The sequence below is a fragment of the Ostrinia furnacalis genome, unplaced genomic scaffold, assembly GCF_004193835.3.
Source record: "Ostrinia furnacalis isolate ACB-3 unplaced genomic scaffold, ASM419383v2 OfSCF4889, whole genome shotgun sequence".
Taxonomy (NCBI): domain Eukaryota; kingdom Metazoa; phylum Arthropoda; class Insecta; order Lepidoptera; family Crambidae; genus Ostrinia; species Ostrinia furnacalis.
The window spans coordinates 75,916-102,858 of NW_021135128.1; the positions used below are offsets into that span (position 1 = coordinate 75,916).

The 26,943-nt window shown below is 38.5% G+C and overlaps 2 protein-coding genes across 2 annotated transcripts in view; both read right to left on the minus strand.

Annotated features, from left to right (window-relative positions):
• Positions 1-622: 622 nt before the first annotated feature.
• LOC114360097 (transcription initiation factor TFIID subunit 1) lies at positions 623-16,888 on the minus strand. Its single transcript, XM_028314662.1, has 4 exons — positions 15,703-16,888; positions 12,043-12,262; positions 3,671-3,863; positions 623-1,589 (listed from the first exon to the last, which is right to left on the minus strand). Exons 1-4 carry the CDS (start codon positions 16,504-16,506, stop codon positions 1,448-1,450), a joined length of 1,359 nt encoding a protein of 452 aa, XP_028170463.1. The 5' UTR covers positions 16,507-16,888; the 3' UTR covers positions 623-1,447.
• A 1,949-nt stretch (positions 16,889-18,837) lies between these two features.
• LOC114360101 (protein O-mannosyl-transferase TMTC1) overlaps positions 18,838-26,943 on the minus strand; it is a 194,570-nt gene continuing 186,464 nt past the window's right edge. Inside the window, exons 14-15 of the mRNA XM_028314666.1 lie at positions 21,875-22,004; positions 18,838-19,900 (exon numbers count right to left, since the gene is read on the minus strand). Of these exons, the coding sequence (XP_028170467.1) occupies positions 19,553-19,900; positions 21,875-22,004 (478 nt within the window). The 3' untranslated portion in view covers positions 18,838-19,552. The remainder of the gene's footprint in view (positions 19,901-21,874; positions 22,005-26,943) is intronic.

The window sequence follows — 26,943 nt, forward strand, 5'->3', positions numbered from 1 at the left end:
TATATTTTTATTGAAATAAAAACTCAACAAGCATTCATAAATTTTATTGTTAAAATTAACAAAATGTTAATAATAGTATTATTGTTATTGGTAACAAAATAAATATGTGTAACAGTAACACAGCTTTTTTCTTAAAATTAAAATGCTTTTAACTTATAAAAGCTTATCGTAAAGATATTCGCCTTGTTTTTAAACAAGTTCCGTATTGATCCAATTTACATAAATTCATAACTAAAACTAGGAATCAGCTTTAGACAATTATAAACAATATATTCATTAAACTATTTATTTGAGGCAATCATATAAGTTTACTAAGTATAAAATTAATACGTTCTTAACAATATTTACAACAATAGTAAAAAAATATATTCGTACTGCAAACAAATGTAATTACCTGTCGTATTTAAATTTGTTAGCAGTATAATATCAAAGGATATTGATGCTGTTGAAAATCCCGTTCATGGTACCATCAAGTCTATTCTTGACATAACCTTCACTCCAGGAATAGTGCGANTAGTGCGATAATACTGAAAAGAAACGGTTAAAATAGGAATGACATTTGAAGTTGGATCTTGCTTGACCCAACACGTAGTACACCTTTTAGTATTGGCTTTGTATCTAAATATAGCTCAAACCAGTGCAACTCGTAGAAAAAATGGACACGAAACAAAAAATGCGGGCTCGCTCATGTTTCGTTAGTGGGTTGTCGGTCGATTCGTCTCAGTCGGTTATGCAACTAGATGGGTTTGTTCGAGCAGTTCATTCGACTCTTGATGGAGTTTTAAGTGTCTTTTTACAGATAAGACAGGTGATTGCAAATAAACAACATCCATGAAATTCGGCGTGAGAACCAACGACAGACAAAATGAAATAGATCAACAAAAAAGTATTTATAAAGACGTTAGGGTTTAAAGTTATGTAAATTATGTCTTCCTGCGTTTCTTCAAGTGACGGTCAGTTTTTGTCGCTTCATTTAATGGGGAACATTGGTGTTTTGAAAGTTAATAGAGCATCGAAATTACAATTAGACAAAAAGGCACAATTGAATCTAATTGGGTGTTGCGTAAAAATGACAAAGACAGCTTGGATTCTGCAACTGAAGAGACCCTTGTTTTTTTCTGTCTGGTTAAAATTGGTTGATTTTATTCGATTGTCTGAAAATGTAGGTAATTTAGTAATACTGCTGCTCAAATCATCAACAATTTCTTGGAAAAGCATCTAGACAAAAAAAAAACATTAGAATCAATAGAAAGAATTCTGAATAACTGAATTAACTACAAGGTAACTTCTGTTTCTTCAGTAGATAATATACTCGCTGTAAACCTGCTGCAGCGGCGACTGTTTGATCACTGTAGACTTACTAAACAAAATACAAATAATAACTACCGATGCCACAGCACTGTTTGATAAGACCAAACTTAAGTTCCTAAGGTAATCAGCGTCCAGATTAGCTCTTCTTGGCGTAGCCCCAGTGGGAGCCGCCCTCCTTGCCTCCCTTTTTGCCGTGCTGGGAGTGGTGTTGATGGTGCTCCTCGTGACCATCCTTGCCATTGTAGCCTTTGTGATCGGAGTCTTGGTGACCCTTATTGCTGTAAAGGAAACAAAACATATCATTTACCCGATGTCTTTTGTAAACGAATAAAATCATTCTTCAATGTTTTTAATTTATTCTTCATTTTATGTTCCTGTTCCTTGATGGCTTTATATCGATGCTATTTGGCTATAATTTTCTATTTGATTTATAATCTTAATCTTATCTATCCCCAAACTACAGGATGTTCTGTTTTAGTTTTAACACGCTGTACAACGATTGTAATGTCTACTAATTTACTAACGTAACTATCAGAAGAACTATCATCTTTGTGTCGTCTTTCGTCTTTCATGATGTGTAAACTTACTGAAACAACACTTGTAACAAATAGTTTGTATTGTTAACTGTATCCTTTCTTGACTTGTAACAAATAGTTTGTATTGTTAACTGTATCCCTTCTTGCCTCGTCGCACGAATTCGTGTCGCACGATGACGTGGTGCGCCTTCTTCTTGCCGCTCTCGTTTCTGGCGTGGAACTTGCCCTAGAGGTGGTACTCGCCGCTACACTTGTGACATATAGCTTGCGTTCTTACCCGTATCCCTTCTTGCCTCGCTCAACGAAGTCGAGTCCCGCGCTCTCGTTGCCGTAGCGGTGGTGCTCGTCGCTACAATACTTGTGACAAATAGTTTGTATTCTCACCTGTATCCTTTCTTGCCTCGCTCAACGAAGTCATGGCCGGCGTGAACGTGGTGCGCCTTCTACTTGCCGCTCTCGTTGCCGTAGCGGTGGTGCTCGCCGCTACAATACTTGTGACATATAGCTTGCGTTCTTACCTGTAGGTATCCCTTCTTGCCTTGCTCAACGAAGTCGAGTCCCGCGCTCTCGTTGCCGTAGCGGTGGTGCTCGCCGCTACAATACTTGTGACATATAGCTTGCGTTCTTACCTGTATCCCTTCTTCTCTCGCTCAACGAAATCATGTCCCGCGTTGACGTGGTGCGTCTTCTTCTTACCGTTCTCTTTGCTAGTGTGGAACTTGCTCTAGCGGTGGTACTCATCGCTACAATACTTGTGATAAATAGTTTGTATTCTCACCTGTATCCCTTTTTGCCTCGCTCCACGAAGTCGTGTCCCGCGTTGACGTGGTGCGCCTTCTTCTTGCCGCTCTCGTTGCCGTAGCGGTGGTGCTCGCCGCTACAATACTTGTGACATATAGCTTGCGTTCTTACCTGTATCACTTCTTGCCTCGCTCAACGAAGTCGAGTCCCGCGTTCTCGTTGCCGTAGCGGTGGTGCTCGCCGCTACAATACTTGTGACAAATAGTTTGTGTCTCACCTGTATCCCTTCTTGCCTCGCTCCACGAAGTCGTGTCCCGCGTTAACATGGTGCGCCTTCTTCTTGCCGCTCTCGTTGCTGGCGTGCTTGGCGTGGAACTTGCCGTAGCGGTGGTGCTCGCCGCTACAATACTTGTGGCAAATAATTTGTATTCTCACCTGTATCCCTTCTTGCCTCGTCGCACGAATTCGTGTCCCGCGTTGACGTGGTGCGTCTTCTTCTTGCCGCTCTCGTTGCCGTAGCGGTGGTGCTCGCCGCTACAATACTTGTGACAAATAGCTTGTATTCTCACCTGTATCCCTTCTTGCCTCGCTCAACGAAGTCATGGCCGGCGTTGACGTGGTGCGCCTTCTTCTTGCCGCTCTCGTTGCCGTAGCGGTGGTGCTCGCCGCTACAATACTTGTGACAAATAGTGTATATTCTCACCTGTATCCCTTCTTGCCTCGCTCAACGAAGTCATGACCCGCGTTGACGTGGTGCGCCTTCTTCTTGCCACTCTCGTTGCCGTAGCGGTGGTGCTCGCCGCTACAATACTTGTAACGTATAGCTTGTATTCTCACCTGTATCCCTTCTTGCCTCGCTCCACGAAGTCGTGTCCCGCGTTGACGTGGTGCACCTTCGTCTTGCCGCTCTCGTTGCCGTAGCGGTGGTGCTCGCCGCTACAATACTTTTGACATATAGCTTGCGTTCTTACCTGTAGGTATCACTTCTTGCCTCGCTCAACGAAGTCGAGTCCCGCGCTCTCGTTGCCGTAGCGGTGGTGCTCGTCGCTACAATACTTGTGACAAATAGTTTGTATTCTCACCTGTATCCCTTCTTGCCTCGCTCCACGAAGTCGTGTCCCGCGTTGACGTGGTGCGCCTTCTTCTTGCCGCTCTCGTTGCTGGCGTGCTTGGCGTGGAACTTGCCGTAGCGGTGGTGCTCGCCGCTCTTGTGGTAGTCGTCGTAGAACTTGTGCTCCTTGTGGAACTCGTCCTTGTGGTACTTGTTGTGGTAGCCTATAATATTATAGAGAGGATTTNCGCCGCTCTTGTGGTAGTCGTCGTAGAACTTGTGCTCCTTGTGGAACTCGTCCTTGTGGTACTTGTTGTGGTAGCCTATAATATTATTTAGAGGATTTTAGAAAAAAAAAACCAATGTTTACTTTACCGTTTGGGTTTCCACACCATGCTATAGATTCTATAGCATATACAGTGTGTCCGGGTTTGTAGTGATCAAACTTTAATGGCGTAATATATACAATTTTATCGATGAAAATACTTCAAATTTGGGGCTTGACCCATTTGTCGCAAAATTACGAGGATTTAAGTTTTTAATTTTTAGTTTTCACCTCTTCCTTCAAAAACAAGTGAAAACGTGGGTAACTTAACATTAAAAGCAAATATTTGATATCATGCGATAGTCAATAATATTATCTATTAGCAGAAGTAGAAAACGGACACAAGTTTCATACATTTTTAGGGAGTAAGAATGGATTTAATTAGAAAAAAACGTGACTTTTTTCACTTCTTTTTCAGTTATTTTCCAACACAAGAAAAACCAGGTCGTTAAGGTATGTTTTATTTGCATTGTATTATTAGTATTTGAGCTATTCTACAAAACGAATGTCAATTTATTAGTCTACGTCTATTAGTTTTGCGTTATTGTTGAACAAAGATACCCCTTCCCAGCGGTTTCCATAGCGCACGCGACATGCGAAAATGCACTGCCTGAAAGAATCACACAACCTATTCCGATTACTATGGAAACCGCTGGGAAGGGGTATCTTTGTTCAACAATTACGTCGAAACTAATAGACGTAGACTAATAAATTTACATTCGTTTTGTAGAATAGCTCAAATACTAATAATACAATGGAAATAAAACATACCTTAATGACCTGGTTTTTCTTGTGTTGGAAAATAACTGAAAAAGAAGTGAANTTAAATAATTAATTAGTGTATAATAATGTTTTTAAATGTTAACAAAGACGATAAAATGGTTTCAAATTTTAAGGAACCCTAATCTTATAAATTATAATGCAAGTATATTGTTACTGCTGAAACCACAGTTTTGAGCATGTAAGTACAGTCAGTAGTAAAAATAACTCTACAAAAATGTTGAAACACTGCATTTATTGCTTATGTTATGCTTATCGTTTCTATAAACAACCAAAGAAAAAAACGAAATAATGCAATTATCGAGATCATACCTCATCACACGATCAGTCAATATGATCACATGTACCTTTACATAGTAAAACAACCTGAGTGGTTAGTGGTCAACAGGCCGCAATACTACGCAAGAAGTCCCAGGATCGATTCCCGGCTGGGCAGAAATTGAAATGATGAATTTTAATTCCTGTGATGGGTCTGGGTGTTACTATGTATAATGTGTAGGTACCTATGTATTTAAATAGTTTTTAAGTAGTATATCCAATGGATATTATTTATTAAGCTAACACCCATAACACAAGCATTTTAGTTGCTTACTTTGAAACTAGATGGCGCCGCGTGAAATTATTCAAAGAAAGAAAGAAAGATAGTATGTTTAAGAAATAATCTAAAGTATGTAACAAGAAAAATATCCTAATATGAAAAAAAAATCATCATATATTTTTTACGCCGACTGTACCTACACTGATTATGCGGACGTCTGAGTAAATTGAAACTTTTGTTTTTCACAAATGTTAATGTTAATCAGCAATAACATTTTGCAATTGCTGATTCTATAAAAAATTTTGGCCAGTGATCGTAAACCCTGTGTTTGAAGGTTACTTTTGTAATTATACATTATATTTTACCCGTTAACTAAGCGGTACAAATTGAAAAAATGTTGACTACCTCTTTTGCTGATCTTGCATTATTTTTAGATAAATTATGACCTCCAAATCGATAAAATTTAATAACTCCAGTAGTGCCACATAGTGCTCATCAACCTTCAAGGTTAAGGTATTCTTCAGCTTCAAGACCAATCTACAGCAACGAAATAATGTTCGTAAGTTTTTTTAACTTTTTTCCTTGTGTGTTTTATGAGAATAATAATGTGCATAATTATGAACTTAGGCAGTTCGATTTTTTGAAGTTGTTTACTGTATGTTGTTATTGAATGTTCAATACATGTATTGTATTGAACATAATGTGGTACCTACAGCATAATTTCGTCTTATAACTTTAACTCTATATTTTACAGGTCGGACTTTGAGTATTACTGCGACAAAAAAGCAGTTGCCAAGCGGCACGGAAATAAACGCGAAGACATAGATTCTGAAGAGGAAACATCTTGTNTTTCGATTATTAGTATAGAAAAATATATTAAAACAAATATTAGTAAAAACTAAGAGTATGATTAGTGATATTATGAATATCAATGATTATGTTTTTAAATATGTAGGTTTTAAATTTTTTATGAAGAATGATCATTATAGTATCAAATTGTATGAGAAATATTTTCGGACCTCCAATGATAGGAATTGAAAAGTTATGTAAGAAAATGCGCTACCCTGTTTTTTACTTCCGCTAATAGGTAATTTTATTGGCTATCGCATGATATAATATTTTTGCTTATTAGTGTTTAGCTACCCACGCTATCACTTGTTTTTGAAGGAAGTAGTGAAAACTTAAAATTCAAAACTTAAATACTTGTAATTTTGCGAGAAATGGGTCAAGCCCCAAATTTGAAGTATTTACATCGATAAAATTGTCCATAGATTACGCCCTTAAAGTTTGATCACTACATGCCCGGACACACTGTACATAATAGTGTGGAGTCCCCAGCGTCGGACTGGCCATACAGTCGGGGTGGCATTTGCCAGCCGGGCCCCAGCCTGCGCGGGCCCCCCTCGGGCCTGGGTTGCGGGGCATGCGGCAACCGTAGCGCAGGGGGCCCGCGCAGCGTGGCCCCTGTGCTACGGTTGCCCGCGTGCATGTGTCGGAAACTATGCGTCGTACAGTCATAATTTGTAGAAAATTGCTTTGCCTGCAAATATGTAAATATAACTATTTGCTTTAAAATAAAGATTAAAAAATAAAAAATCCTTTTTTCTTATGTATTACTTCTCTAATTTTTAATTTAGGACAAAAAGTTATGTAAACATAATATTATTTGTAGGCAAAACAATTTGCTACAAATTATGACATAGTGAATTTTTGTAAGACGCTTAAAAAATGTTTTCAGCCCTTTTTTCAAGATGGCGGTTGGGGGACAAAGGTGGCGACCCCAAAAACTTGAGGTTAAGCTTCTATTGATCACATTGACCCACACATGTCCCAAAAATAAAATTGCGTCCTCTAATAAATGCAATACTCGGAAAATTGCCGGGAAATGACGGGAGTTTTATTTTGCTTCTTTTATGTATTACAGTGTTTAATTCTCACAGTTTCATTCACGCAAGTGACTTGTGAGAGACGATTTTCAGCATTAAAGCGCATTAAAACGAGACTTCGTTCTCTACTGGGGCAAAAACTGTAAGATTCGTTAATTATACAGTGTGAGTCACGATAAAGTGTACATATGAAATTAGGTGAAACTAGACCTATTTTTATCGACAAAAAAGAGGTCAATTTATTTGAGATTTTTTTTAAAAAATTATATAATTTTTTTTCTTCCAATTACTTATTGTAAAGAAAACGTAATAACTTTTAAACTAAGAGGTATATCGTGATAAAATAAAAACATGAATAATGCTAAATAACAGACGATACAAAAAAAATACTCAGAAAATGCCAACAAATAATAAAAATGGTACTTTTTGAAAAAAATCTGCTTATTATAAATTCGTGTTTTTTGGTTATTTGATATTTTTTTCCAAAAAATGCCCCTATAACAGGTGGTTTTTATTGCTTTGTATTATTCTCTAACGTATTACCTTTGTCAAACCAAAAATCGCATGTCTCTATCCCTATCACAACATTTTATATGATAGTTTGAACAAAGGCCTACCACAACATTATTCTCCGCTACAGGTAGGGACAATTTTAAAATGCACGAAATCTTTTGTTTTTATTTGAAATCTAAATTGTCTTTATCAAAATTACAAATCTAGAGCCATTTTCAGTTTAGTTGTTAACGAAGCGTTGAATGGCGGGCCCGGAGAGGCTTAGTTCAAACGATCATAGCAAATGTTGTGATAGGGATAGAGACAAGCGATTTTTGGTTTTACAAAGGTAATACGATAGAGAATAATACAAAGTAATAAAAACCACCTGTTATAGGGGCTTTTTTTGGAGAAATTTATCAAATAACTAAAAAAAAAGGATTTAAAAGCAGATTTTTTCCAAAAATATCATTTTTTATTATTTGTTGACATTTTCTGAGTATTTTTTTTAGTATCGTCTGTTATTTAGCATTATTACTGTTTTTACAGGATACGTTAGTTATAAAGTTATTACGTTTTCTTTACAAAAAGTAATTGGAAGAAAAAAAAATCTATAAAAAATTTAAAAAAATTCTCAAAAAAATTTTGATCTCTTTTTTGTCGACAAAAATAGATCTACACTCGCAAGCAAAAGTATGGAATTACTTACATGAAGTTGTTTCCACGCGATCTTCTGTACTAACGAATTTGTTAGTAACAAAGTGGCACAATTTTAAAGATTGGACTATTAACTTTAAATTAATACCAAATTCATTTAAATCACACCAGTATTTTAAAAGATATCCCGGCTGATGTGAAGAAGTAAGGAAAAAGACATGTATGAACTGTTTGACATGTCGCGAGTTGCGGACTATTTACTCCCTGTAAAAGTACGTGTTTTAGGATTTTTGCTTTCACACGGTAATCCATACACATCTCCGCTTCTTTTGACACTTCACCTGGGANCCGGTTTTTCTTAACAAAATGATCATAAAATAAAAAATATAATAAAATTACGCAAAAAATGCTCTTCAAACGTTATAGTTAGACGAAATTGCAGTTATTTCACGGATGGGCTGCCGTTGTCATCATTTCCTCAGTTAATTCTGATGAGGCAATGCGTGACCGTGCTACAACTATTATAAAAATTACACCCATATGAAAATTTTTGTAAGAATTTTAATTTCAAATAAATATTGCGTTCGCCGAGGTTACATGCCAACTCTAAATAGTTTTGTTCAAAAGGTAATAATGTATTAAATTAAATTATTGAATTGATACAACTAACTCAAGTGAGCACTCATAATACGATACACGCATTTATGATGATAATTTAAAAAGTTTTAATAATATTTCCCGTTTTCGTAACATTTATCTTTACTGCTTCGCCCCTTACCTATTGGGTGATGTTATTTAGCCTAAAGCTTTCCTCGATAAATAGGGTAGATATCTAACACAAAAAGAATTATTTTAAATCGGACCAGTAATTCCTGAAAAAACAAACACACTTTTCAGCTTTTCAGTTTCATTGACTTATAATTTTATGAAGTTAATTTTTGGTGATTACCAACGCATCATGTGACTGTGCAAGAGCATAAAATATTCGTTTTTTAACAAAGCTTTAAGTAAACGTTGGCGTAAATCAGTTTATCAATTTATAATTCCTGCAATGCCTTATTGTTACAAAATTAAAGACACCTCGCAGACTATATACTTTTTTGTCGGCCGATAGTTGGGTCGGGCAGATAATTAGTATGAACATGACGTATGGAAGTGCGTACAATATACACCGTTTTGGTATCGGCCGATTCTTCAAACATATTGGAAGTTGGCAAGCTGAAAGATTGTAATCTGCGGGATATCTTAAAGTGCACTTTAAAAATTAATAAGTACAAATTAGTTATAATAATTTAACCGTTTGGTGTATTAATTAAATTGTATTTTTTTCTTTATGATTTTGGATTTGGCTTATCTGTTTAAATTATTTAAATAATCTTGTATTATTATAAATGTAAATACACATGCTATTCAATGTGACACTAATGCATACATTTGTTATCTATGCTGTTAGCATGGCTTACAATTTACAAACCAGATGCAGTAATGTGATATTTGTTTTAATTGATAACTGAATTTAGGAAAACGCCCTATATGATAATTGTTTATGATNTTTCGATGGGAAGGCGAGTAATGGAGGCGAGTTTTGTTCTCCGATGAATGCAGACTGTGTTTGCAGTGCAGCAGTCGAAGAGGTCGGGTCTATAGGCGGCCTGGGGAGCGATTTGTGCAGTGCTGGTTCACTGAAACTGTGGCTTATGGGGGTGGCTTGCTCGACTTCCCATCGAGATATGTACGAGCAAATTAAAAGCGTGCTTATCGGTGACCTGCCGTCAGTTTCGATCCTGTGGCAGGCCTTTTTGGAGTCAAATTCTATTGCTTATCTTAGACGAACTGTCCACTTGCTAACAGCTATCCTACGAACATTTCTGAGCTCTTGCTGGACGTCGATACCAGTCAGATGACGACTTCATAGAGAGGTTGACATAAAAAAACGGTCATCCCTCTGCGATGTGCTCCGGCGCTGTTCAGAACATGGTCTCGGGATAAAGCCACCAGTCTCCCGAAAGCGTCTTAAAACTTTCCAAACCCAGGACTGGTTTATGTGGAGCTGACGTGTGACAGCCCGCTGGCTGAGCCCTTCTTGCAATAGTGCAACGATTTGTGCTGCTTCTGAAGGTGTAGAATCCCAGGTTAAGTGTCAAAAGAAGCGGAGATGTGTTTGGATTAACATGTGAAAGCAAAAATCCGAAAACACGTGCTTTTACAGGGAGTAAATAGGCCGCAACTCGCGACGTATCAAACAGTTCATACATGTCTTTATCCTTACTTCTTCACATCAGCCGGGATATCTTTTTAAATACTGGTGTGATTTAAATGAATTTGGTATCAATTTAAAGTTAAAAGTCCAATCTTTAAAATGGTGCCACTTTTTTGTTACTAATAAAATCGTTAGCACAGAAGATCGCGTGGAAACAACTTCATGTAAGTGATTCCATAGTTTTGCTCGCGAGTGTAGTTTCACCTAATTTCATATGTGAACTTTATTGTGACTCACACTGTATTAAATACATAATCGGATCTAATCAAGGATGACGAAAACAGAAGCTTTTACGATCGAGTCATTAACTGCTTAGCTGAAAGTTCTCCTCTTTTAAAAAAATGTTGATTGGCTAGCTTTTTATTATTATTTGTTATTAGTAAATACCTACTTATTATTTTACTTTATTTTAGTATTTTCTCGGGCCTCGGGATTGCGATCAGCCACCCGGGCCCTTCCGGCCCAGTCCGACCCTGGGAGTCCCAAACGAATAGAACAATGTGGTAGAACTAACTGCCTGTGAGTCGAGGCTTACTAAATAAATTGAGGCTAAAGAGAACAAACTTCTATAAGCATTTTCATAAACTCCTACTAATATTATAAATGCGAAAGTTTGTTCTCTTTCACGCAAAAACTACTGAACGGATTTTGATGAAACTTTACAGTATTATTGTTTATGCATCATTAGAATATAAAAGTTATAATTTATAACGAAATTTTACACGGGTGAAGCCGTGGGCAAAAGCAGTACAATAATAATACAACTCAGAATGCTTGACTAAATCGTTTAGCTTTGCCATCATTATTACAAGTGTCTGTAAAATTGTGGTTAGGCCGTAATGGACTGCGTGAATGAGGCACTTCCGAATGAATCGGACTAAAGATTCGATTACAAACCACAATAATCTATAAGATAGTGCGTTCGATTACGTTCTCGTGTCCAATCAGTAACACAATTATTGTTGCGGTCAGGTCAACTGTCGGAATAAGTAATTTATGTAACCGACTCGCTTTCTCTGCCGCAAGTGGATTTTTCTCGAACAATACAAACACAAGTAAGTGGCGTTAAGCTGGAGTAATAAGCTTGCAAATTGACTAATAGAAATGTAATGTAAACAAACAAATCGAATTGCAACAATGGAATGCGGAACATGTTACAATTACGAAATTAACCAGATCTTTTCGGTCGGCCGTTTGGTGTAGTGGTTCAGAACGGACTACTATGCCGAGAGGTTTTATCCCCGGCCGAGCAGAAATTGAAAAATGATAAATTTTAATTTCTGTGACGGGTCTGGGTGTTTTCTATAATGTATAATATGTATGTATTTACAAAAAAAGTATTTAAGTATGTTTACATCCGTTGTCTAGTACCCATAGTACAAGCTTTGCTTAGTTTGGGACTGGCGGCGCAGTATAAAAGCGACCTTGACTTGTAAACTACTCTAGAAGCACTAATATCACTTACCCTTAGTCTTATGTCCCTTCTTGTGTCCTTTCTTCTCATCGAACTTGGCTCCCCTGTGCCCATGGGCCTCTTCCTCATGGTTTCCTTTGTGACCAGCCTCGTCGTGATGCTTTTTCTTCTTTCCTGCAGCTTCCTCGTACTCCTTGCGGTGCCTCTCGTCGGTCTTGAAGCCTTTAGCGCCCTTGTCGACGTGGTGGTCACTGTGGTGGCCTTTGGTGGTCTGTAACCATTGAGGGTGATTTCAGTTTTAGTGCCGTATTATTTGTCGATCAAAAAATAGTCAAGATGATAAGAAACTTCAATGCTTTATTGAATTAAATTCACATGAACCTTGTGTAATTCATAACATTATTCTTCTTATGTATGTTACCCTGTCTAAGAAAGAAATATATATGGTTGATTATAAGTTATAGAAAACCAATTTAGATACATTCACATGCCTTTTTTCTTAACAAAATGATCATAAAATAAAAAATATAATATAAATATGCAAAAAATGCTCTTTAAACGTTATAGTTAGACGAAATTACAGTTATTTCACGGATGGGCTGCCGTTGTCATCATTTCCTCAGTTAATTCTGATGAGGCAATGCGTGACCGTGCTACAACTATTATAAAAATTACACCCATATGAAATTTTTTGTAAGAATTTTAATTTCAAATAAATATTGCGTTCGCCGAGGTTACATGCCAACTCTAAATAGTTTTGTTCAAAAGGTAATAATGTTATTAAATTAAATTATTGAATTGATACAACTAACTCAAGTAAGCACTCATAATACGATACACGCATTTATGATGATAATTTAAAAAGTTTTAATAATATTTCCCGTTTTTGTAACATTTATCTTTACTGCTCCGCCCCTTATTGGGTGATGTTATTTAGCCTAAAGCTTTCCTCAATAAATAGGCTAGATATCCAACACAAAAATAATTATTTTAAATCGGACCAGTAATTCCTGAACAAACAAACACACTTTTCAGCTTTTGAGTTTCATTGACTTCATCATCATCATCATCAACAGCCCTTTACAGTCCACTGCTGGACTATGAGCCTCCTCCACTATAGTGGAGGGTTTTGCCATAATCTCCACGCTTGGCAGGCGGGTTGGAGATCGCAGTTTAAAAGATTGATGTTTTTCATTGACTTGTGTTGTAATAATTGAAGTTAATTTTTGGTGATTACCAACGCAACATCTGACTGTGCAAGGGCATATTGGTTTTTAACAAAGCTTTAAATAATTAAACTTTGGCGTAAATTAGTTTTTCAATATAAAATTCTTACAATGCCTTACTGTTACAAAATAAAAATATCACAAAGACAACAGGATTAATTTGAGACACCTCGCAGACTACAGACTTTTTTTGTCGGCCGATAGTTGAGTCGGGCTGTTAATCAGTATGAACATAATATGTATGGAAGTACGCACATTGCTCTGAACCGATTTGTTATCGGCCGATTCTTCATACAAATTAGAAGCCGGCCCAACTATCGGCCAGTAAAAAATCTGTTATCTGTGGGGTATCTTATAGTGCTGACTAATGTAAAACTAAAACTAACTCAACCAAGACACTTGTAAAACGTTACAAACTGAAATAAAGTCGGTTTCAAAATAATAAGTACAAATTAGTTACAATAATTTAACCGTTTGGTGTATTAATAAAATGTATATTTGAATTTTTTCTTTATAATTTTGGATTTGGCTTAAGTATCTGTTAAAATTATTTAAATAATCTTGTGTTAAAAATTTAAATACACATCATATTCAATGTGACACTAAAATGCATACATTTGTTATCTCTGCTGTTAGCACGGCTTACAATTGACAAACCAGATGCAGTAATGTGATATTTGTTTTAATTGATAACTGAATTTAGGAAAACGCCCTATATGATAATTGTTTATGATAACTAGTTAACGCTTTAAGTATACCAAAATTAATAACGCTCGTATTCACAAACGATGCTTGCTTAAGTGAAGCAGCGAATCGAACGCTCAGCGTTGCATAGAGCTCTGTGATTGGTTTGTGTGTGACCCTGTGCGTCCACGCGCACTGTGAGACCTAAATAAATAAAACAAATAATTTATTGTTTCTCCTAACGTGTGCATGTTGTCATTAAATTTTTAGCGTTATGAGTTGCATTTCAAAATCTCAGAATCCAGTGTCTAAGTAGCTCGGTTGGAAGAGCAGTCGCCCGGCAAGCGGAAGGTCCTGGGTTCAATTCCCGCCTTAGGCAGTCGGATTTTTTCAAGTTATTTATAATTTTCAAATTAGTGTGCACGTTGGTTTATAACAACTGACGATACCTTGCTGTCAGATAAAACTTATAAACCCAATATACTGAACTGTCCTAACCGTGACATTGACAGCGGGGCGCCACCGTCAATGCCGGGTTGCTGGTCCCGACTTTTTCCATGTTGGAATTTAATTGAACGATGTCGGCACCCACCTGTCAATGAGTTTGTTTGGACAGTTCAGTGGTTCAGTTTGGACAGTTCAGTGGACCATCTATAAGGTCAACTCCAAAAGACAGACGAGATTTAAGGGACAAATAAAACATCTTAAATTAATTCGTTTTAGATAATACAACCATATTTTTAGAATGCTAGTTTTCGAGATTTTTTGATGTTATGTCGAGTGAACCCGAAGTGCTCAGTGCGGTACGGAGGCATGGCATTGACGTCACGTCCAGCAGCTTATATAAATAACTAGCTAACCCGGCGAACTTTGTTCCGCCTTAATGGCAATAAATAAGCAGACTTTTTTTTTTAAATTTCAAACGGGACAAAAAGTATCCTATGTCATTCTCCTGGCTCTAAACTACCTCCCTGACAATTTTCAGCTAAATCGGTTCAGCCGTTCTTGAGTTATAAGTGGAGTAACTAACACGACTTTATTTTATTTATATAGATGTGAAAATGACAGAGAGGGTCGATAAACCAAATTAAGTACAGGGTGCTCTTAAAAATATTACATTTAGTTTGTTAGGAAAAGTAAAAAAAGAAACTAGCCTTTTTTTTGTTTTAATGCTAGGGTTCAATTTTTCTAATATAATTAGATGCCCTATTAAAATTTCATCTGTCTTTTAGAGGTGACCTTATAATTGCACTGACGTTAATAATGACAATGATCAGGACGATTTGAGCTTAAAGTAGAATGGTAACATTTTATTTATTTATTTTTTAAATGTAACAGTTAGATTGATTTGAGAAACAATTTTAGTAGTTTACTTTATTTTGAGAACTTTGAAACTGTCTGTAGATAATAAGTGATTTTTATAAATTATAATTTATTTTTGTATCTGAAAGAAATGGTATGCCGGTAGGTAGTTTTTCCTTTTTTAGTAATGCTAGACCGTGAACCTGCTCCAAAACACGTGCTACTAACATTATTAATGTTGAAGTTTACATTATTTCAGAATCTCTGTTGACAGTGAACTTCGACAAAAATAGCACTGTCGTACGCAGTTGGCTAAAAATATAAGCAAACGCTAAATGTTCATAGTAAATAGAACTTCTCTTCTATTTGCTTTGTTTTACACAGATTCCATTCACATGTCCTTTAAACATAAAAAACAAAGAGATTGATAAACAACATAAATGAGTAGGTTCGTAAAAAGTATTTATTGTTATTTGTAATAAACAAACAGTCAACATACCTTGCCTCCATGATCCGCGTAGTGTTTGGCTTGCCTGTTGTGGCCGCCGCCCTGCTGGTGGCCCGAGTGGTGCGGGCCCGCGTGCTTGTGGTGGTGGCCGGCCGCCGACACGAACTGGTCTCCGGCCAGCTGCTTCAGCTGCAGCGGGGCCGCCGCCGCCACCGGCACGGGGTTAGGAACCGACGACACACTCGCCTGGACATTGGGGGGAGCGACAAACTGCACGGGGGAATGCACAGAGGGGTTAGAAGCGAACTGCACAGGGACATTCACACGGCTGGGCGTCGCCTCCAATCCGGCGTGTAGTTGTGGAGGCGCAACAAACTGAATGGGAGAATGCACTGAAGCAGGGTTAGGGGCGAACTGCACGGACGACACAGGTACAGTAGAGATCGGAACACCACTCACGTCAGGGTTGAGGTACCGAGCGTGCCCCGCGGGGGCGTACACCCGGTGGTAGTGCTCGGCACTTGCCGCGAGCATCTCCTCGTACGGAGGTGACGACGGACTTGCGTCATCAGAAAACTCGTGCACTTCGTACTGATGCACTTGACGTGGAACTCTGACGTAGTCAGCTGAACGCCTCACTCGGTATTCCGGCTCATCTTCACAGCGTCTCTTCACTCGCAAATGTTCCTCGTAAGGATCCTCCACATACGCCTCTCTCCGCCTCCGATAGTGAACTTCCTCCTCTCTCTCCTCATTGTAAGGCTCCTCCACATCCTCTTCCTCGACCCACGGCTCCTCAGCAATTTCCGCGGCGGCCAAAGCCGCCAGGAACGCAAGCCAGATCACTGGCCTCATCTCGTGCAGTCTGTGCTGTTCCTAAGTATTTTTTTGCTTTATACTTTAAACCTTTCACCTAGTTGGTCAACTGAAAAGGGTTTCAACACTGAGCGACGAGCGCCGGGTGCGAGTGGAGATCCGAGTCGGCGTCGGGGGCTTATAGCGCGCGGCGAGTAAACAATACGTTGTTTGCTGGACGAGTGCGCGCGGGCGCCGCGGGCGAGACACTGCGCTGACGCAGCCTGCGGCGACCTAGAAAGCGTTCATAACCGCGCGCGGCAAATCGTTTTCCCGCCTGATTATTTTCGTGATTTTTCTTTACAGAGAAAATGGCCGTGAATTATCGAATTCTGACACTTTTACTAGCATCGGCCGTGAGATCCGGTTTCACAATACAGCCCAATGGTGGATGACATCGATTGACATGCGGGTGGATTGTGCGTGCGTAAATTTATTCGGTCACCCGCAAATTGTATGGCGCTGCGGCTAATTTGTTAAGTTGCCGATAAAAACATGAATGATTCAATTTAGACTATTTATTCACAATCGAATAGAACTTCTCATGAAATTGATTTACGAAACTTAAATTGTCAATAACCTTCGTATGCTTTTTCGATTCCGATTTTCCGAAATCATTCATTTTGCTTTAGTAAAGCTGCTGAGCTGACTGAACATAAAATAAATCTGCGTAACGTTGAATAATCTTTGAAACAATGACAAAATAGCTCCGGTACTTGCTATGCAATAAAAGTAATCAATATTATCTTTACGAACGATTAATTTTAATTTTGAATGGTTTCGTAAAAGAACATCGGTCATTGAATTATTTTTTTAGTGACACTAATTTCTTAGCTGTTCTGTTAATATAAGAAAAAAACGCATGACCTTAACAAATCGAGAATAATTAATCATCTATTTAGGTGCTAGGGTTCCGACACAAGCCTTGGCCAAAATTTCCACAAATGCTGCAACAGCTGTTTTTTCACAAAGTTATTGATCATTGTCTGTCTGCTTATTTCAATAATAGATGCTCTTGAGTCGATATCACTTTCTCTTTCTAGTTCCTATGAATGGCAATGCCGCAATCGAGATAGCAATATGCCTCAATGTACTTAACAATCAGGCAATACGCACGACTGGCTACAGTTGAAATCTGTAGAATCAATTTAAATGCAAATACAATGGCAGATAAATTATTTAATGTTGACTTAAAAATCGTGATTTTCATAATTGGTGAACAAATTATTAGGCACATTTTACGACAACGCAAGAATGATCTCATGAATCTATGATGAAAATATTGAAATCGGTTATTGTAAGTTTACGCAAGATCTTTTTTTGTAATTAGCAATTATTATGCTGTTAATATAAATGTAAAACTTATTTAAGTAGTTTATTTGTTTGTATGTTGAAATAATCATAGTTACAGGGTTGTCGCATTACTTATTTTTATTCTGAGTCAAATTTAAATATCGTTAGTAGTAGTAGGTAGGGCCACAGTAGGGCTTTCTGTTGGTTCGCAATAACGACAATTAATAGTTTGCTCTGATCGACAGTTATAGGTTTGTTTATCCAATAATTCTGTGGTTGTAAATTCCGGGTGAACTTTCAGCCCGATCATGACTTTTACTCAAGGGGTCTAAGGTAAGATGTAGTGTAGCTCAACTCGTGTAATCTGTAGGCGTATTAAGTTAAATGTATTTAGGCACACTATTAATGAATATGAAATATTTTTGTCAGCCCTAGGAGATGTCAAACTAGACAGTTTTATTTTATTTTCATTTTAGTAATGTAAGAAAGAATAATTAAATGTCGCAAGTTTCAAATTCAGCCGATCGAACTTTAATTGGTTATTAAGAAAATAAGTGCAATAGGTCTACTTGTTTGTTTGTTATTTTGAACAATGCAATGATTTGGAAACTGTACAAATTTTGACAGACCGAAAGTAAGCGTTGATTGATTAAAGTTGCTAGGTCACAAAGTATTGGATGCAGTGTTGGGGTGTCTGAATCACATAAACAGTTGTTCCAGAGCATTTGTCGTAGTTAATTATTTGAGTATTTTTCCACTTTTTCGATGGGGACAATCATAATACATGCACTGCTTCATTTTCTTAGTGGTGTTTTCAGGCCTGACAACTCTTATAGTAGGTAACTACTTACTTAGTAACGAACGACAGCTGCTGTAGTTTTGGGTTTGAATTCATTTCTTTTATTACAATTAAAAAGGGTATTATTTCAATCGGTATTTATTCAATGTGTTTAGTAAACAAAACAATACACCTAAAGCATCAAGTGCATTATTCCAATGTTTTACAATATTATTTTAACTGTTCACTTAATCTAGTCGTATCGTTATAATTTACACATATTTACACTCACTATAAATATGGCAACATAGTTGTTTTCTTATCATAGGATCGTATTGACTTGGCTTTATTTGCGTAAGGTTCTTAGTTATCGAAAAAAGTTTAGAAATCATAGATTTTTGTCATCAATCACTAATAGGGCTTCACTGTTCAAGGGAGCCTTCAGGGAATTCAAAATTCCAGGAGATATGAAACAGTTTGCATTCTACAGTTAACGTAATTAACCTGATAATCCAGTATGTCAATAGGTACGTCATTGAAAACAGGGCAAGAAGCATTTGGGAAACCTTTTTTGATTGTTCCCTGGCTCACTCATTTTGATGCTATTCTCTTGTGGGAACCATTTACCAAAAACTTTTCTTCTTTCTTTAAGATTACCTTTAATTGCGTTTATTATGTCACAACTGTAAATTATTACCTTTTGTAATAAGTACCTGTTTGTAATAGATTATACAATGTAAAGTTTAATAATACTGATTATGATCTTGCGTGTGCTGATTTTTTTAGTTTCATTACTTTTGAAATGTGTAACGTAATGAGATTTTCTCTTTTCTGGGTCATAAAAAACTTAATTAGTTATACAAAAGGTTTGGATATTAAACAACATTCACTTGCCCATTGTTCGTTTAGGTCAAAAATATATGTTCTTTGTTACCAGATATTAAATTGATCACCCCTAACCTACACCACTTAAATCTAATAAGTCTTTATCAAATGGTCAGATACGAACGGCGTGAACGCCTCTGGGTCTTTTATCTTCTTCTTTTTATGGATCGGACAGCTTTTCTGCTTGTGCCCCGTCTCCGATTTATTGTGCGTGGGTTTGTATTGAGCTGATAGAGAAACACTCTTCTTTAATCTATCGTTATTCTTTTGGCAACTATTCACTTGATCATTGTCTATGTTTTTGTCTATATCACTGGTTACACTGTCACTGTGAGTGTATAAAGTTCTCTCTGCTAAGAGTTCGTTTTGTTCCACGTTGTTGATGTACCTCTCTGGAGATACTTCTAGTTGGCTGTGGTGGAGACATGTTGATGTCACCTGTTGGAAGAATTCTTCAGCTATTTAATCAGTGGATTGCAAACTTATTCTACTCTTATAATCTGAAGCGTTGAATGAAAGCACTTAGCTCTAAAAAGGAGAACAGAAAATCTTCATAACAAAAAACATCTCGCTGCCAGTAACTCAATTATTCTTCGTCTTCTTTTTGGGATTAACATCACCTTTAGCCAATGATGTCAAGACTTCATTTACCAAAAAAAGCTTCATTTAAGCCTTGAAAGTTCAATTAGTTTTCAGTTAACTGTAAAATTAGAATTCAGTTGTTTTGAAATCGGTAATTGCTTAGTTAAATAAGTGATGTCATAGGTTATTACTGCAGTTACTGCTATAACAAAATGTATGTTGTTGGGTAGCTTGCAGTATTCAAGTTTTGAATAGCCATTTAGTTTTAAAATTTTCCATGAAATAAAAACAGTGACTTCAGAGTTTTCTTTTTCTCATACAAAATGGTGTTTCGACAGCTCATACGTTTGTATGGTATCAGTTTTATGACCATATTGTAAAACATTTTAATAACAGGATTTAACTTATTCTCATACAATGACATCAAGTACGGGACAAAGCACGATCCTTTTACGAGTTAAAGTGACGTCACAAGATTTCGAAAATCTGTAGCTAGCTAGCTCTGTAAAGTATCAGGTAAATTTTTGAAAACGAAAAGTACGGCAGGATCTTTTGTTAATGTCAAGGCTAGATAAATAAAAAAAGAACATACATGCATAATCCTGTTGATGTAAAATTAATGTCCTTGCCTTAGGCGCATTAGGGCTAAATAAGAAGTGGTTTTAATGAGAAGTAGCCCTACTAATGATAAGTAGTCCTAATAAGAAGTAGCTCTAATGAGAAGTAGCCCAAGTGAGAAGTTGCCCTAATCAGAAGTAGCCAAAAAATTTGAAGTTGCCATAATGAGAAGTAGTCCATTAGCGAGTCGGTTGCCATAGTGAGAATTAGTCCTAATGCACCTAAAGGCAAAATGTAAATGCTAGCGCGAGGGTAGGCAGTCTAAGGCCCTTTTCACATGTCCCGGTTGCCGGCTAACCGGCGCCGGGTACCCGGTGGTGAAGTGTATGGGCATGGTACGTAGCTTTCACATGTACCGGCGTAATGAGGGCTATCGTTTTACCGCTCACCAGTTAGCGCCACTGTAGAGTAAGGTCCTGTCACTTGCTAGTAGCGAAGGCGATTGATAGGACCTTACTCTACAGTGGCGCCAACTTGTGAGCGCTAAAGTGGTAGGAGGACTATCGCATTTGCACTCATCAAGATGGCGCCACTGTAGAGTAAGGTCCTGTCAATCGCCAGGGGTGCCAACTGTTAAGTATAAAAATGAAAGCCCTCATTAATCCGGCATGCCCATACACTTCACCACCGGGTACCCGACGCCGGTTAGCCGACAACCGGGACATGTGATAACTTTTAAAAAAAATAAAACCGACTTCAAATGCGTGAACACAAAAAAAACTAAAAATTAAAAATATTGCGTACAAAAAAAGTTCATCCCCAATTTTCCACCCTTGGGGATGAAATATTTTCTTCAAATTCGCATGAAACCACCCTTTTGATAAAACCTATTCAACAAAAAAGTAATCGTTCAAATTGATTTATAATCGGCGGAGATATTGCGTATAAAAAAAGTTCATCCCCAATTTTCCACCCTTGGGGGTTGTTTTTTCTATTATTAAATTTAAATGGGACCACCCTTGAGGTATTACCTATACGCCTAAAAATGATTTGTTCAAATCGGTTCATAATTGGCGGAGTTATCGCGTAACAAACATAGAAAAAAAAACATACGGGTCGAATTGAGAACCTTCTCCTTTTTTGAAGTCGGTTGAAAACGATAGCCCTCATTAATCCGGCATGCCCATACACTTCACCATCGGGTACCCGGCGCCGGTTAGCCGGCAACCGGGACGTGTGAAAAGGGCCTAAGGGTAGCGTGTGGGTACTCACCGGCCGGCCCTGCTGCGTGGGACGCGCGTAGAGCGCGGCGCGGTGCGCCAGGTCGCGACGCAGGCGCCACGCGCGCTCCGCCAGCGCGCGCCGCGCCGCGCCCTGCCCGCCGCCGCGCACCACCTGCCATCTGCAGGCCATCAAGAAGAATGGACTCGCTCAGGTTTCAAAACAGAGCAGCAGTCTGTTGAATACATGGCGTCTTGTGTCCAGGACTTCAGAGTAATGAGGGTTTTCGCGAATGAAAGATCCGCTAGATGGCGGGACGTGGATGTGGGGTCTGACTGCTGCGTGATTGGTGGATTTTGACATATCTGTCAATGTCATGTCAAAAATAACCAATAATACAGCATTTGGACCTCGCGTCTACGTATTGCCATCTGGCGGATTTTTCATTCGCGAAAACCCTCATTGCGGCGTGAAGTAGCCTGGTTTAGTTACTTTTATTACCAGGGGATAGTCCTTCGGGCTTGCCACCGGGGTGGTGAATGGCACTAATAGATCTCTGAATTACTTTTTAAATCGGAATCGGAAAAAGAGCTATTTTAACGTAGCTAAGAGTCAGATCTAGAGAATATGATGGGTTTTTGAGCATTTTGAAATGCAATTTTTTTTTGGCTGCTACCGCAATTTCAGGACGGTGAACGGGTGCGTTGGCCACAGAAAACAAGGTCCTTCCGAATGGTCGCGTGTTCAGATGAACGTAATGGACAACACTCATAGGTTGCAATATTAAGTTAAATTATGACTTAATTTAAAGTTTAGACCACATACATTACACTAGTTTTTATTTCACCTCAATCCATCCAGTATTACCGAAGATAGAAGTTCGAGAAGTTTACGGACTTTTTAAAATTTCCAATATTCGCGAATGATTTCACAACATCTGCAGGCCAATGCAGTGTGTAAACATAGGCTTTCAGACACAGTAGCAGTTTGTTGAATGCATGGCATCCTGTGCTCTTTGACATCTCACAGTGAATGCTACATGGTGTGGTGTGGTTTAAGTTAGTGCGTTAAAAAGTGAAAAAGAAATGGATTAATTTCCTTTACAACCATACAAATTTTTAGTCTTATGAAATACTTAATGATTGATAACTCTGCTAATGAGGACTATCTTTTTTATACTTAACAGTTGGTAACTCGGTACTGCACTGGCAAATGACAGAACGTTACTCTACAGTAGCGAGCAAATCATGATGAAAATGAAATGAGATGAATGTCCTCCTATTGCTGCAGTCCTCACCAGTTGGCACCACTATCTTGGCCACTAGCTAGTGTCAGGATCTGACTCTAAAGTCATTGTACATGGTGCAATTTCAAAGTAAATAACGACCTTTGGGGTGGCAATGTGAAGTGTCCATCACAAAATAGAATAATTATAACTTAAAAAAAAAAACCGACTTCAAATGCGTGAACACAAATAATACCTATTCAACAAAAAAATAATCGTTCAAATTGGTTCATAATCGGCGGAGATGTTGCGTATAAAAAAGTTCATCCCCAATTTTCCACCCTTGGGGGTGAAATATTTTCTTCAAATTCGCATGAAACCACCCTTTTGATAATACCTATTCAACAAAAAAATAATCGTTCAAATTGGTTTATAATCGGCGGAGATATTGCGTATAAAAAAGTTCATCCCCAATTTTCCACCCTTGGGGGTTGTTTTTTTTATTATTAAATTTAAATGGGACCACCCTTGAGGTATTACCTATACGCCGAAAAAAGATTTGTTCTAATCGGTTCATAATTGGCGGAGTTATCGCGTAACAAACATAGAAAAAAAACATACGGGTCGAATTGAGAACCTCCTCCTTTTTTTGAAGTCGGTTGAAAAGGAATATGTTCGTGACTTCTGTAAGTTACTAACCTAGTAACTAACTGCAATATCCTCGCTCTCTGCCCGGCGCTGCGTAGGAGTAGGCTCGCGGCTCGCACGGCCTGCAGCTTGCCGCGCTCGCAGTTCGCGCACGAGCTGCCGAACGATAGCCTCATGGCTTTCGTGTAGGAGCTCATGGACTGAGGCAGCAACCCTGCAGGGAATACCAGGAACTTTGTATTTGCTCAACTAGATGAAAGCAGGATGGGTAAGACGAACTTCATATCATATTTGCTCAATTAGATGAAAGCTGCTGCTGAAAGCTGAAAGGATTATTAGCGTAGCATAGGTAAACTTTTTAGCCGATGGACCAATAACCTTGTCCAAATTGCTAGAAGTCATTTCGTTAACATCCATTTTGATAGTAGAAGTATCTAGGTATAGTATTGTCATTTGATGGTCACCATTAATGCAGTATACCTATAGCTGTCTACTTCTGGAGGTAACAAAGTACGATTTGTCGCTTTATTATCCAGCCATCTTCTTGAAGTTTCCGCGGATCCAGTCCATTGAGCAAGTGAGCATTATACGCTACGTTTGCTGACTCGTGATCATTCGAGAACTTGTTTACTCTACCTGTTTACCAACAGCTCTTCCCACAATTCAAAACAACAACAACAACTCTTCAGCAGTTCCCACCGCTGCATCTCCTGTGTAGCCAGGATCTACAGCTTGACTGCCAACAAAACCCCAACCAGTGAAGGTAGGAAGGAAAGTTTGTCCCATTTTTACCAACAGCTTGCAACATTTTTGAGCTAAGTTCTTTACTACATTGGGGTAGTCGTTTCTCTCTGTGGTTTAGCTCACCTCAGTTCACACTGCGTCCCCAAACAACTGCACGCAGGAAGATTTCATCAATGCTACTGACAACGTCCCTCTTGTAGCAGAGTTTTGGGCTGACACTGTGTGGGTTGTCGACACGACAAGAAGAAGCTCACCTCTGCCGCGCAGCCAGTGCCCGTACAACACATGGTGCTCGGAGTTGCGTGACTCGAGCGCCAGCAGCGTGTGGAGTCGCGCGTCCATCGTCAGCAGCAGCGCTCTAGGGCAGGGTACTCACCTGCTATGTAGCGTAACGTAGCATGTAACGTGTCCAACCTTCAAGTGAGTACGGCTCGTCCACGGTCATCGCGTATCTGGCTGCGAGCTCCTGAATCCTACTGCGAGCCGCCCTTGTGCTCGCAGTGATACCGAGTCGCTGCGATCTCCCTGCGGACCATGCGCGAGCAACTCGCAGCGTGCTCATGCCTATGTACTCACTTGATTTGATACATTACATGCTACACGGGTAAAGCCTGGTCCGTGAGCACGTAGAATCCCGTCCAATGACCCCAAGCTACCCATCCCTATCGCTCGCGCGTTATTATGTTGCTGTCGCGCTTGCACACTCACTGCGGGTGCCCGTCGCACAGTCGCGACAGCAACACAATCACGCGCGAGTGATAGGGATGGGTANATTTTTTGATTTTGATTTTTGATTTTGACGCGCTTTAAAATCAAAGATTGACTTTGAATTATGCCTTATTTTACAATACACATTGAAAACAATATGACTTGCTTGAGCTTTTTTGACTTTTTCACAAAAATAACAAATATGCATGAAGAGATTACAAAATTTCTGCAGCGACTGACAGTTCACTTGATTTACTTTGACAGGTGACAATAAAGCCATAGACATTTGCCATATGAAAGACACACTTTTTGTTTTCCATGAGATTCTGGTACACCTATACCTATAATTAAATGAAAAGATAAACGAATTTTTTTCAGCACAACGAAAATCTGCTTTGGCGCGTAGCCGCACCAATGCAACGTGACAACTGCAGTTCGGACTTCTTTATGCGTCCACTACATATACAATAAAATTCGAACTATCGCACATTTTTTCTTTTTTATTCTAATTCAGTAAAAAATGTTTTTGAAACCTTCATTCAAAATTCAAAAGTTATTATATCATATGAAAGAACTTAATATGACCAGACTATGTACATTGAATAAAATATTTTTCGTTTTATCATCAAGCGTAGCAGCCTAATAAGTTACTATGACACTCGAGTTAATCCACATTCAGCACTATAGCCTCCCCTTCTACAAGGCCCTCTACAAATGTCTAAACGTCACTTAACCCTTTTAGCACCAGTTCTTTTGTTTTTGAGAAGATCTACCTAAATTTTTATATCAATTAAATTATAGTCCAGTCGTTTGGTACAAATTAACGTGGCTACCTGGAAAGTGTTCCGGGAGTTTTGAAAATTGGTGATTAAAATAGATTTCGCTATACTCTCTGTTAGTCTGTTAGTTAAGTATGATTGCCGCGCTCGTTGCGAAATTGGAAAAATGCTGCCTTAGAGAAGATTTTTGATAGTTCCATTCTTTCCTATTTTGTCGTTACAGCCAAATGACGTCCACTGCTGGACAAAGGCGAGAGGCCTTTGGGTTTTCCATGGGTTTTTCATAGTGAAAAGTCCTGCGCTGCCCGCATTCAGGTACTTCTCGCGACCATTACCAGATCGTCGGTCCACCTAGTAGGAGGCCTGCCCACGTTACGTCTTCCAGCCCGTGCCGTGGTCGCCACTCAAGAAATTTTCTGCCCCAATGGCCATCTCTACGTCGTCTCGTCTCTACAAGCTATTAGTATGTGTCCCGCCCACTGCCACTTGATTTTAGCAATTCTGCGTGCTATGTCGGTCACTTTGGTTCTCCTGCGGATCTCCTCATTTCTGATTCGATCACGCAGGGAAACCCCGAGCATAGCCTGCACCATCACCCTTTGGGTGACCTTGCCTTCTTATAAGGCCCATAGTAAGCGACCACGTTTCAGATCCTTAAACTTTCCTATTTATTTCACGACTAGCTTTTGCCTTTGACTTCACCAGCGTGAAATTTAGTGTCACAGATCGGCATAAATAATTTATTATAGCCTATATGTTAATCTGGGTTACAAACAATAATATTGTGCAGTTTCAACAAAATCCGTTGAGTACTTTTTGCGTGAAAGAGTAACAAACCTGAGACACAGGAATCTTCCTAGTTCAGGTATCAACCACCAACATTTTTACTTTTTATTTTTTCTGATTGTTTGTTATCATAATATTATCTGTTATGTTGGTGAGAAATAAACATTACTTTATTTTAAACTTCCAGACATCCAAACTTTCGCATTTATAATATTAGTAGGATACAATTA

Bases quoted from the DNA above. Each gene is read 5' to 3' on its own strand.
- LOC114360097 (XM_028314662.1), bottom strand. From the start codon at position 16,506: ATGAGGCCAGTGATCTGGCTTGCGTTCCTGGCGGCTTTGGCCGCCGCG. The intron at 12,263-15,702 runs GTATGTTGACTG...CAATGGTTACAG, and splicing joins ACGCGGATCATGGAGGCAAG to ACCACCAAAGGCCACCACAG. The intron at 3,864-12,042 runs GTAAGTGATATT...ATAATATTATAG, and splicing joins GAAGGGACATAAGACTAAGG to GCTACCACAACAAGTACCAC.